The 13,083-nt window shown below is 51.6% G+C and overlaps 1 protein-coding gene across 1 annotated transcript in view; it reads right to left on the reverse strand.

The window, feature by feature from the left end:
• NTNG2 (netrin G2) overlaps positions 1-13,083 on the reverse strand; it is a 46,509-nt gene continuing 33,426 nt past the window's right edge. Inside the window, exons 5-8 of the mRNA XM_082775396.1 lie at positions 12,866-12,892; positions 2,072-2,239; positions 1,534-1,668; positions 1-1,184 (exon numbers count right to left, since the gene is read on the reverse strand). Of these exons, the coding sequence (XP_082631522.1) occupies positions 961-1,184; positions 1,534-1,668; positions 2,072-2,239; positions 12,866-12,892 (554 nt within the window). The 3' untranslated portion in view covers positions 1-960. The remainder of the gene's footprint in view (positions 1,185-1,533; positions 1,669-2,071; positions 2,240-12,865; positions 12,893-13,083) is intronic.

Genomic DNA, 13,083 nt, shown 5'->3' on the forward strand with positions numbered 1-13,083 from the left:
CTGTAATTAACTGTGCACACAGAAAGGAAAACGGGGTGATCAAGCAGCAGTTGATAGTTGCTTTACTGTAGGAGAGTACACCATCATGGCAAAACGTCCCTTTAAGTTGTGTTTTTTTTTTTTTTTATAACATTTAATCCAAAGAAAAATAAGTCTCTACCAAAAAAAAAAAAAAGTATTTAAACCGTACACTATACGGAAATGGGTGGATAAGACACTGCATTCCTCACACACCATATGCCTAATGGCCCCCTATGTTCTCCTTAAGTGCAAGAAAACAAAACCCGTCAATGAAATACAAAATCAATGCAGCAACTGGAGCTGTAGGCAACAGCACGTGGATGGCCCGGCCGCCAGTGGGATGTGAGACTATGCAGCAAGGATGGACCAGAGCCCCCTCTGCCCTCCCTCCCTGTAGTGTGGTGGGGCTCTGGAGGTACCATGACAGGCTCTTTCAAAATGGGACACTAAGAGAGGGGTTTTAAAAAAAAAAAAAAGGAACAAAAAAAAACATCCCAGCCTATACCAAAGTAAATAAATTAATCGTAAAAAAAATATCCCTTGGATCGCGGCACTGTTTCACCAGGGCCCTGGTGGTCCCTGGTTGCCCTGTGCAGAGCAGGGAAGGAGCATCGCTGCGCGGGAGGAAGGATGGGCCACGGGTCCCTGCGGGGCCGCGGCACTGGTGTGCACTGGTGTGCACTGGTGCAGTCCCCTCGCTGCTGCTCGGCAGCTGGCGTGGTGCTGTGGCCACCCCGGCTACAGCTGGGATGGTTTCGTGGGCAGGAGTCGGCCCCTGGTTTTCTGCGTACCTCTCTGCTTGGAAAGTGGACCGAAAGACGTTGTGCAAGTCCTAGCGTGAAGGAAGGCGGAGGAGCCGGTGGGGAGAGCCACCCGTTACCTCGGGCTCCCCAGGTCCCTCGGGTGATGTGCCTCGGCTGGGCTCCCTCCTCCCAGCCCTCAGAGGTCCACGAAGCCGCGCAGCTGGAGGGCGAGCACGCCGAGGAGGACGGTGCCGAGGCCGGCGCGCGTGCTGTGGGCACCGTCGCAGTCCTTTTTGTCGGCCTCGCACCGCGATTGCTGGCACAGGACCCCCTTGAAGCCCACGGGGCAGATGCAGCGCTGGTTCTGGTAGCAGGTGCCGCCGTTCTGGCAGAGCAGGAGCTCCTCGTCGCAGACGTTGGCTACGGGATGGGAGGGAAGGAAGGTGAGGGGAGTTTGTCCACAGTGCCTTAAACCCCTTGATTACAGCAGAAGCTAGAAAGCTTTTTGGCTTTCCTTTATGGCTCCCGGGGCTTAAATTATCCCACCCTCACAGGGCTAGATCAGGCCCAAGGCTGCAGGAACAGAGTGAGGTGCTGCAGACTTCAAAGCTTTTGGGATTTGGGAGGAATGGTCGGAGTCTACTCACCCCAAAGCCTGAGCATAACAGGGCAGCCGAGCAGGCGGTGATGGAGATCCCCCTGTGCCTGGGCCCTCCTCCTGCTGCCCCTGGCTCAGGTTGGATGCCCGTGGTGCTGTTGGGGTACTTACGGAAGCAGCCCTGCCTCCAGTAGTAGTTGGGCAGGCAGTCGTCGCACTTGGGCCCCGTGGCGCCTTCTTTGCATTCACAGTAGCCGGTCTCGTTGCAGCGGTCGTGCAGGGAGCCGATCTGGTTGCAGTTACATTCTGGCCAAAGACAGCGCCATCAGGCCTTGTCCTGCCCATGGACTTTGTGCCTGCTGATGTCCCCCTTGGAGATGCTGGGGATTTGGGGAGAGCCCGACTACGTGATATGGGAGGGCCCTGGGAGAGCCTGCACAGCCCAGGGGCTGGGGGGGCACGGCTGCACGAGAGGGGTCCAACAGCACAAACATGGGTACAAAGACCACCCCCACCCATGTCTAAGCAACTCCTGCTACAGCAATGCAGCTGAATCTAGTTGGAAAACACTATTTGGGCTTTGCCATCAGGAAATTGATGGCGTGGCAGGCTGCTCTAACAGCTGCCATCCTCTGGGAGCACCCAGGTGGACGCATCGCCCCCCTGAACCGAAGCCCACCCAGTGGCACGAGGCGGCTCAGGCGCTCACCTATGCATACATTCTCGTCGTCCAGCTCCGCCGAGCTGTTGCGGTAGAAGCCCAGGCGGCAGTGCTGGCAGTGCTGGCCCCGCGTGTTGTGCTTGCAGCTCACGCAGGTCACCACGTTGAGGAAGTCGATGTAGCTGCAGCGGTTGGAGTGGCCGTAGCACTCGCAGTCTGCGGGGAGGAGGAGAGAGCTGGGCCCAGGGCCTCCCTCCCTCACGGGTGGAGGTGAGGAGCCGCAGGCTTTGGAGGAGCCTTCTGCTCCAGCAAAAGGCAAAGCTCGCTGCCTACATGGGGCTGCTTGGGCTGTGTGTGTGCACTGGGGGCCGTATTTTGCTGCTGCAGGGGGGTATCGGGCTGGGGACCCTTGCTCAGAGTGGGGCTGGGGTGGTCTGTCCCTGCAGGGGTAAGGACAGGAGGGAGCTGTTCCCAGGACACTATTTCTTCAAGGAGATGCATAATCACAGCAGCAGAAAGCAGGCTGTGGAGTGGTGTCAGGTGTTAATTAAAGAGATGCCTCGTTAATGAGCAGAGCCCAGCTTGGTGCCTGGAAGGAGAAGGGAGAGGTGAGGGGCTGGGGCTCTGCTGGGGCTCCAGGAGCTGGAGCACTGCACTGGGACAGCCTGGCCTGGCCCGGCATGGCCCGGTATGGCACAGCCTGGCTGTGGCAAGGAGGAGCTGGGCAGGCAGAGCACTGGGAAGGCCCTGGACGAGGCTGTGCTGGAGCTGAAGCTGCTGCATGCTCAGGTAAACCCTGGCTGCCTCTCTGGCCTTTTCCTCCTTTCTGTGCTCACCTCCCTGCTCCGTATCTGTTGTGAATTATGGTGACTCTCAGCTGTGGCTGAGCACGTTAGGGTGGTTTAAAATGCGTGTGTGTAAGGAAGAGTGGCTTGTGGGGGGTTCTGCAAAGGGTGGTGGGCTGGTGCACCAGGGGGTGACCGGGGCTGTCTGGCACAGCAGAGGGGTGCCCTCAGCGTGCTGGGCTGACCTCTCAGCTGCAGGTGCGTGTGCTGGAAAACAACCACCCATGTTTAATTTCTAGCCAGAGGAAGTTGATTACTGGCTTCTTGTGTTTGCTTTTTATTACTCTGAATCGGGATGATGAGCGCCTCACTGCGCTGGCAGTGTGAGGCTCAGGATGATGGATCTTTCTGGGAGTTTAAAAGGACAAAGCAGGAGGAGAGGAGGGACGCTAGCTGCCCTGTGGCACTGCCATCCTGCTCAGGAGGCGTCCCAGCCAGCTGGCAGGGGACATTGTGAGCAGTTGTCAGCCAGTGTCAGGCAGGTCCGAGCTTCCCTGGCCGTTGGGAGGCAGAGGCAGGCTCAGAGCTGGGGTTTCTGTCCAGGCTCTTGCATTAAACATTCACGGATGGCAGAGGGATAGGAGGGAAGGACGTGGGCTGGCATGCACAGAGGACTGGAGGAGGAGATCTGTGTCAATGAAATGAAGACAGAAAGATGGAGCAGGGCAGAGGTTTCCCCGTGGTTCGCAGCTGCCTGAGGAGGAGCTGAGATGGTACTAATCCTGACCCCCTGTGAAACAGCTTCTGTGTGACAATATCCAACAAATTTCATCTCAAATACTTCTGGCTGCTGCAATTCCCAAGCATCGTTCTGCCCTAGGATGCACTCTTACAGCTATCCCATGACTCGTACTCATCCCATGACACCTCATTTTCTCTGTGCCTGTTGCTGCTGCACCACATCGCTCTCCCAAGGACTGGGAGCCCCGGAGCACCGCGCTCCCTCCCCTTACCTTTATATTTTTCAATAGGAGCCACTGGGCCAGAGTCTGGTTTGAGCCGGATGAGTTTGGAGATGTTTGAGGATGCTTAAGAAAAATCAGAGACAGGCTTTTTCTCACCACTTAGCACCACTTCGCGTCCTACACTACTGCGAGCATCTCTGGTACGAGAACAATGACGAGCCAAGCCAAGAACACCGCTCTGGCAGCGCTGCAAGCTATTTCTGCACCAGACAGCTGGTAGCTGCTAAATTTCTCCTCTTCTTCTCCCCTCCTCGAACTTTGATGCATGAGAAATTCCATGCACAGTGATGTTGCATCACTCAGAGCCGGGTGCCGGGCAGAGGAGCCATCCACACGTCCCCCCTACACAGCTACCAGCTGCGGCCTTGGCTTGATGGGGGCCAGGCCAACTGGCCCCCCAAAAGCTGCTAGGAGCACAGCTATGAGCTCAAACACTACGGAATTAGGCATGGTTTGAGGAGGGGACCCACAGGGCCCACGCAGCTCCAGCCCATTTGCCCACACCAGCACCTACCTGGCTTCTTCTTGTGCTTCTTGCCTGCAGAATGTGCTGTGCGCCCTGCTTTGCTCTTCGGGGCCACTACATGAGATGACACGACAAATCTGAGTGCTGTGATGGGGGCAGAGCCCCCAGAGCCCACCGAGCTGGGCTTGGTGGTGGCTAATCCACCAGGAGAAGTGGCTGCCCCTGGCCAGGATGGTGCCTGTGGGAGCCCTTTGCTGCATGGCGTGAGGCAGCAGGGAATTACGGCGGTGTAGGCGTTAAAGGTCGTTGCTTCAGGACAGAAGTTTGGGGTTTTGGTGCTTGGGGAGTTTTTGCTGTTGTCATTGTGAGGTTGCTGTGGGGTTGAGGCCTCCTCAGGTCTCTTTGGTTCCCCCCAGCTCCACAGCAGGCTGTCCTGCCTATCCACAACTGCTAGTCCCAAAAATGTCTCCAGTAAAACCTCGGTGGGATGAGAACGGAGCTGGGCCAGACCCTCTGAGGAGGAGAACAGATTGTACGATGCTGGGAGACGCTGAGGATGGGTGTGTTGTCCAGGCTGATGGGCACAGAGGGAGAAAACTGCCATGTTTCATCCTTGGGAAAGGGCCATGGCCTTACCTTGAATGCTCTTGGGAGGCTCTGGTGGCTTCAGCTTGGGTCCGAGGGCTGCTGCATTTGTTGGGCGCTGAACAGCTTAAGGGGGTGTTAGGTAGAAAGAACACCAGATTTAATACAGATCCTGTACTCGCTTGCTTGAAAAGGTGACAAAGGGACCAGAAGTTCTAGGCAGGGATCTAGGGAGGGCTGGGGAGCTGTGTGTGGTTGAAGATGCATTGAGGCAGGGATGAGAGACAAAGTCTCCTGGAAATTAGAGTCCTCTAATACGAAGAGAGACAGAGAAACTACTCTCATAATTTTCTCATAAATCTTCTCTCAAAACATAATTTTGTCTCTCTGTGAGGTTAGAGAGGTCCAAAAGCATAACAGTTCCAAAGAGCCTGAATTTCAGCACTTTGTGCACCCGAGTTGAGTATTTCCAGATGTCCTGGGCCCAGCTTCAGTTGTTCTGCACTGGAAGGGGTGCTACTGTCTGCAAGGGAGCTAACTACAGGCACCTCAGCTGGAAAAAGGGGGCTGAGCACCAACAGGCAACTGCCAAAGCATGCCAGTGGGAACCCTGAGGAGGAGAAACTTCAGCCCCAGCAGCCAGCACGAAGCGTCCCAAGGTTTCCACCGGGAGCTTCATAGCTTGCCTTTGGTAGACACACGGGAGAAGTGAAGCAAGGAAATCTGTAAGAAGGCATCTATGCTGTAAAGGACACAAGCCTATCTGTTTACAAAGTTGTTCTGCTCTACAAACAGACTCTGGTCTCGGGAGACAACAGGATTTCCATGATTCTCTCTGTTCACCCCAGCAGCAAGCTGAGAACAATCTTCTGTACCACTTATCGTCCTCATCTTTCATGTATGCAAGTAAACCCCGAGGCTCAATCCAGCCTCACCAGACTACCAGCTGCGTGGAGGGCATAGACAAACTCTGAGCTTCTCCCGAGCAGGAGGAGGAGAGAGATGCATGGAAAGCAGAGATGTGGAGCGAGGCACTAAAGCATTTGCTGGGTGTTGGGGAACTTGCCAGCAGGACCCAGCTCAACCACGCGTCTCCTACCTTCTGATGCTGTGCCAGCCTTGGCCGGGGGAAAGCCCAGTTGCAGTGGGGCAGCCGCTGACAAGCTGGTGTAGTCTTGTAGCAATCAAAGAGGAAAACACATTAGGAGGTGTGTTGGAGGAGCTGGAAACCAGCTAGGAGCTTGGCTTCTCTCTGATGCAGAGCCAGAGCTCTGGGGGACAAAACTCGGCCCTGCGGCTGTCCCTCCAAGCACGTGCTGTGCAGGTTTTCATGACTTGCCTGGTTGGTACAAGTGCTACAGCCCCTCTGAAACCATGGCTTTTGGTCTGTGTGTTTGCACAAGGGCTTTCGGTGACTGGTTTCCACCCCTCTTTGCTTTGAGGAGCTTTGTTTTAAACACCACACAGAGAGCTAGCACAGGTATTTTATGATAGAGGCACCAAGTCCCAGTTTCTAATTTAAACTTCTAGGCTCTCCTTCAGGCCCTGCTCTTGCCTTGGAAATGCCACTTAAAGAATTTGCAAGCCACTGCAGAGGAATTAAAACAGCAGGAAATTTATAGATCACTTCTTGTTTGATTTCTCCGCAAACCCTCACCCCCACGGGCTCCATGGCCCTCCCCGTCTCCTCAATATTGGTAACAATCTTCAGGTTTGCTAGAAAACAAACCAAGGAATACAATTTTAAAAGCCATATTATTAATTTCAAGCTCCAGTTGGGTAACATAAGGAGGAGGAGGAAAAAAAAAATTCCTTGATCCTTGCCAAGTTTCAAAGGACAAACCCGAGTAGGAGAGAAATGTGATTTCCCAGCCTCGTCAAGGGGATAATAAACAATGCAGAATAAAAAAGAAAAAAATCTTTTTTTTTTTTTTTTTTTTTTAAATGACGAGCTCTAAAAGAAGGTGATAGATGTTGTCCTTTTCAGCTGGAAAGTGGAAACCAATTGATATTAATATGGTGTTAAAGAGAATATGAAAAAAGCCCTGTGCAAATTGGCAAGGGTTTAATTAGAGTCACAATAAAAAACAGCCCTGGAGGCATTTTGCTTTTTAGTCATTCACATACACCTCCACTCGATCGCATTTACAGAGCCAGGAAAATTATTAATGCTCATTATCCTGAGAACCTTTCCCTTATAGCTCTGTGACATTAATGGACAGTTTTACATTTTGGGAGTGGGAGAGGCTTGTTTCAGCCCCAGACCCATTTCATATGAATGGGAAGCACTGGACGTGTCTTATCTGTGGGGCTTTTATCAGCCCTGGTGAAAACACTAGGTCTTCGTGGGTTTCTGGTTAAGTAGAATCAAGAAGTCAGATTTTATGGAAAAAAAACCTCTGGGCAAGTAATGTTTGGAAACAGCACAGGAGTAGTGGGGAAGGACCTTGGAAAAGCCCTTTTCCTTAATCACATGCCATGACCCTTCTGGGCTTGGTTTTGGTTTTCCCAGAGGTAAATTGGCACTGCTGGAATTACCAGGTTACAAACTGTTGAGGGTGGATAAATGGAAGCAGGAAAAAAGTTCCTTTTGCTTATGTTGAACATGGGGAAAATTGTAACAAATGGCAAGGCAGAATTTCACAGGCTTCAAGGAAGGTTTAGAAATAACAAATCTGCAGAAGGCAAATGAGAATAGCACTTAATTCATCCTCCTTAGGGTAACTGTGATTTCCCTTCGTTCTACCCATTTTGGCAGCCTTGAGTACATTCAGACCACAGACCGTGTCCATAAACTCAATCCTTTCCCCCTCTCACCACATTACAGGCGAATGGGCACAGAAGCGTCCTATGAGCGTGACCACAGCTCCACCTTGACCACAGAAAACACCACGAGCAGCCAAAGGAAGCAGATGTCTAGCAGATCCATGCAACCCAGAGACAACCCAAATCTAATCTACTCCTCTAAGTCTACGTGCTATGCTGCTCTCTGCCTTGCTGCTACCCACTAGTGTGCGGAGGCATGAAGGAGAAGGGAAAAACACATCAGTCTGGCTTGAAATACCTGTTTTTTTCTGTCTCTCTTTCACGGGCACAGAGGCAGCGAGCTCAGAGGCTGGTCTGATGATGCTTGCTTATGGTGGGAAGCAGAAATTCAGAGGGCAAAAGACAGTGCGTATGTTAGAGGGTGAAACAACACCGTGATGGGGCAGGGCCCTAGCAGGATTTTTTTAATGCCCATCTGGCTGAGCTGACTCTAAAGGAAGGAGGGATTTGTTTAATACTTCTGAAATTCAGGAGGGAGGCAATGACAGAGTATCTCATTTGGGGATTCTTACCCGGCTCGGGGTTATTGCGTCTCCTGCAAATGGGCATCTTGCCAGGAGCTAGAAGGGTCACCTTTTTAATGAGGTGTTTTCTCTGAGGTCCCAGTGAGTTTGATTCAGAGCCCCTCTGGGATCTCATGGTATTTAAGGAAGTACTTTACATTTTGCAGGACCAGAGGGGGAGGAATGTCTTGGGACCCAAATGCCAGAGTAGAGGAGGGAGACCAGACTGCCTCTATAACAGGGCAACGGCAGGTGAAAAAACCCAAACCTGCATCTCCTTTTCTGCACAAAAAAAGGAATCGGGCAAACTCTGCTCAACTCTTTTAAACTCAAAGCAGAGTAGAACTGGGCTGTACTTTGCTTCCCTATCCATGCTCAAAGCCATGTAACACTGTCTGGCTATTGCCAAGCTGCTGGAGGATTCAGAGCATCATCCTATTTGGAGCAGCCCCCCCAAGGGACTGCCCCATCCCAGATGCACCATTCTGGGGTGAGAGCTGGCTGTGCAAAAACCTGGGCTGGGGACCTGGGTGGAGGCAAGCAGCTCAGCTCAGCCCTGCCCTTATAAAGCCAGGGATGCCATGGCTGTTCTGTGTTTTTATTATTATTATTATTATTATTATTTGTCCCTTAACACTAGGTAATGAAAGCATTGGCTCTGGCCAGGAAGCAGGAGAAGGACTAAACCCCAAAGTGCAGGATGTTTTCCAGGTTGCCCAGAGCAGCTGGGCAAACACCCCCTTCACCCCCAACCCCACACAGGTGCCTCCCTGCCCACCCCGGATGTATGACACAAGCAAGACAGAGCGCTGCAAATCATACATGAGACAGACACTACACACACCACCCACGTATACACAGCACTCACAAAAAAAAAACAAAAACAAAAAAAAAAAAACAAAAAACAGACCTAAAATGTTGCTATGGGTGAGCATGGATAAAAATCATGACCCCAAGTGCGTGGTGGAGATGCAGCTCCTCGTCACTGCCTGAGGACGTGGTGATGACGGGAGTGCAGAGCAGGGGTGGCAGACAACCTCCTCACACACATCTATATCGTGTACCTGGGTGAAGAGCACTTTTTAGCAGGCAAGAAGATGGTAATTCTTTTGCCCAGGGTCATTCCAGCTCCGTGGAAGTTGGAGATAGCCCCCCGGCTTCCCAATTAACTACTCAAGCAGGGTACCTCCATGAATATAGCTATATTTGCATAAACATGCAATCAAGTTTCCTCATCCCTTTGACTGGCTTCTGGCAGCTCCCCCAGACAGACTGTTACTAACATACTGTGGGTGTAAAACGTCCTCCCGGGAAATATCAGGCCCAGAAAGCATGGCAATGGGAGGAATGCGTGTCTAATTCCCCCATGAGAAGCTTAAAAAAATGTCCTGCTGTTAAGTTTTATCTGCTCATTTCCAAAAGAAAAGGGAAAACGATGTCTCCTTGTTCGCAGGGGAGGGAAGGTGGAACCCTGGGAAAAAGCACAAAGGTTTTCCTCCACGGAGTGATTGCAGAAATTAGGAAAGGGTGTTGGAGGCGTGTGTGAGCTCCAGCCCCCAGCACGCTCCCTTGCTTCTTGTGCAGCTGCCACTTGGGGAGCGTTAGCGTGCGGCTCGTCCCTACGAGCACTGCCCTTGAAAAGGCAGCAGCCTGCGCTCAGTCCTTGAGCCTGGTGCAGGGTTTGGAGAGCCAGCAAGGATGGAGCCAGCTTGTCTCTTGACCTGATGGCCCGTCCCTGGGGTGGTTTAGCAAAGCTTTTGCCCTGCTCTCAGTCTGTGGCTTCCCCCTTGGGCAGTTTTCCTGGCTGAGAGAGTGCAAGGGTGGGCAGAGCCCAACCCAGCCCTCCCCATCGCTCTCTGGGAGCAGCACCCAGCCAGCAAAGATACTGGGGCAGCTGTCCTGCTTGCTGTGGTATCCTGTGTGGAGGTTTGGGGTTGGAGCAGGATGAGGTACAGCTCTGCTTGTCTCTCCCTGCAGTGGGACAGTGAAGTCCTCATTGCTTTTCTCCCTTGCCTTGTGATGGGAGCTGTAAGTGAGCATCTCTTGCAGTCGTGCCAGCCTTTTGCAGGTCAATATTGCCAGGTGGCTCTAGAAGGGAGATTCGAAAACCTTCTCTTAAAAAAAATAAAAATTAAAAAGGGGAGAAGTGTTGCTTCCCCCGCATCCAGTCCTGGCTTCACTTCTTGCTGCCCTGATGGTAACAGAGCAACAGCAAATTGAGATTGGTTGGTGAGGAGGGATGTTAACCCGTTGCATGGTTGTCTTGTGGATTGGAGCTTTGAGGTGGACCTGAAATGGCTGGATTTGTGGTTATAGGAACCACAACGCTTGCTCCTAGCTCATGATGCAAATGTCAAAGTGCCCTTGGACTGAAAAGGGGATAAAGCAAACTGGGACTGCCCAGAGGCTGAGAGCTGTGAACCTTTTCAGGGTGATTTTTATCCATGTCCCCGCACACAGATAACCAGGCCCACCGACCCAGCAGCCCCACACGTTCCCCAGTGACACCGGAGGAGCTGGCGGGGGGTAAGAAGCCAAAAAGAGGAGCCCGGTGGTGGAGGCGAAGCAGGGAGTGTGGCACCCACCTGGCTGGGTGGTGGTGGTGGCGGGTAGGGGGGTGCTGGTGGTGGTGGTGCTGGTAGTGGTGGTGCTGGTGGGTGTTGTGGTGGTGGTGGTGGGTTTTGCGGTGGTCGTTTTTGCAGTGGTAACCCGCTGCGGTCGCTCAAACGCTAGCAAGCAAAGAGAAGAGGTGGGAGGCACTTACTGACGGGGCGTGGAAGGTTTCTTTGCCAGCCTGTGAGGCTGCTGCTGCTCAGGCTGAACTGGTGACCGATTTCTCAGCGTGGTTACAACTGGGGCACCGGGAGGTTTCTGAGGATTAAGGCGATGGCGGCTTGATGACGCTGGATGCAGCCAGCGCTGCGTGCGTGCGTGCAGGGGCTGGAGGCTGTGGCCATATCAGCTTACTCTGTTGGTGCAGATATTGGCTTAAATACTTACAGCTCTATCATAAACTAATTGCCAATTAAGCTCAAAAAGGGGAAAAGAAAGCGCGCCTTGGAGAGGAGGGGAGAGCAGGGCTCGCAGGCCACCCTGCCTGAAGGTGGGCTCGTGCTCGCTGACGTCTCCGTGCCAGATGGCAGAGCCGGGCCTACCCCAGCGTGGCGAGCAGCACAACTCCCTCCTGACCCCCCAAAGGCGCTGAGCCACTCAGCACCGGCGATATCAACCCCTGCTGTCGCCGTTTGTTCATTTCCACTGGCGTCCTTCGTTCCACACGGCAAATTAATTGCTGGCTTAACTTCAGCAAGTCACCGCGGCGCTGAGCAGGAGCGCTCCGGGGTGCGGTGCCCGTCGCATCGCGCTTGCCGTAACAGCCGTGACTAAAATACCATGTGGAGCACAAATTCCTGCTTAACTTACACCTGCTGCCCCTGTGTCCTTGTTTGTCCCACTGCTTCATGCAGATTATTGTGCTTAATTTCATAATAGCCCTGAGCTAGTTTAAATACTTAATTTAGGTCACTTCTAGTCTCCTATGCAAGCTAAATAATCTCTCCTTAACTGGCCTTGGTTACAAATCCCTCCTGTCTGCTTTCTGCACATTGCTCTAAGCACACCCCCAGCTTCATCCTGGCAGAAAATTTTGATGGGAAACATTTTCCAGTGAAACAAATGCAGAGCTGAGAATGCCAAGCTGTGTAAAAGGGAGAAAGAATTGCCAAAATGTTTTTGACCAGAAAAGCAAAGAATATTTTGGACTGTTGGAGCATTTTTTTTTTAAATCCTAAACTCCTTAAGGGAGACTCCTAGTTTTTTATTTGAAGCTTTTAAATGTAATTACTCAAAATCTAAATATGGTTCATTTACCCAGAAAAACTGTCCTCCAGTTTTCAATGAGGTGCATTTTTCTTAATTGCTTATGAATTTATCTGAAAGTATTCCTCCTCCAATTCTTTCCACTTGCCTGCAAACTAAGAACTCGGTATTCATTCAGCTCTACGATTTGTTTCTTCTGGAGGCCTAATTCTGAGCCACAAAACTCAAACCCAAGCTTCCTTGCCCAAAACTCAAGGCTCTTTGATAACAAACTACCTCCAGCTTTGTTAAACATGGAGTTCTGTTATTCCATCAGTCTTTCAAGAGAAATCCCTCCTGAGCTCCCCACTCTTTGCTGCAGACACTTCGTAGACATATGTTCATATACATACACGTGTCGTGTACATACAGACACACACACACTGTATATATATTTTTACAGATAGGCCAAGGTGACCCAGCCTGGGTGCTATGCCAAATAATTCAAACCCAGCTCCTTCTCAGAGCAGAAGTCTGCAGTACTGGGGGGAAAAGTTCACAGCAAGCACTGGTGTTTTTGAAGAGTCTTTTTTTATTTCCTTTCCGGCTGCCATTCTAACGAACCTCATGGGGGGAAACCATGCCAGAGGAAGAGACAAAATGAGGCTACTGAAGTCAAAGAAAGAAAATATAAGACTCTTTGACAGAATGGAAAATAAGGCACAATTAGGGAAGACTTATTGCCTGGAAAATGATAATGGACAGAAAATAACCATTTTTTTTTCCTAGTAACATCCACAAGGACCATGCACCGAGATGTTAAATGCCAGCATTTCAGTTATGTTTTTACTTACTGCCAAAGGCTGAGCCTGCAGCTGCACCTGGAAAAAAACAAGAAGTGTGGTCACTGGAAGCAGGATGCCGTTGCCTCTGATACCAACAGAAGATCAAACAGATAACCCAACGTGGGACAAAACAGCAATTAATTAGCAGGGGTCTTGCTCATAGTTACATCAGTTTGCTGCAACGTCTTAAAAAGCTGCTTTTGTCAGACCACAGAGACAACCAGACA

The sequence above is a fragment of the Aythya marila genome (genome assembly GCF_965140915.1).
Source record: "Aythya marila genome assembly, chromosome: 19".
NCBI classification, from domain to species: domain Eukaryota; kingdom Metazoa; phylum Chordata; class Aves; order Anseriformes; family Anatidae; genus Aythya; species Aythya marila.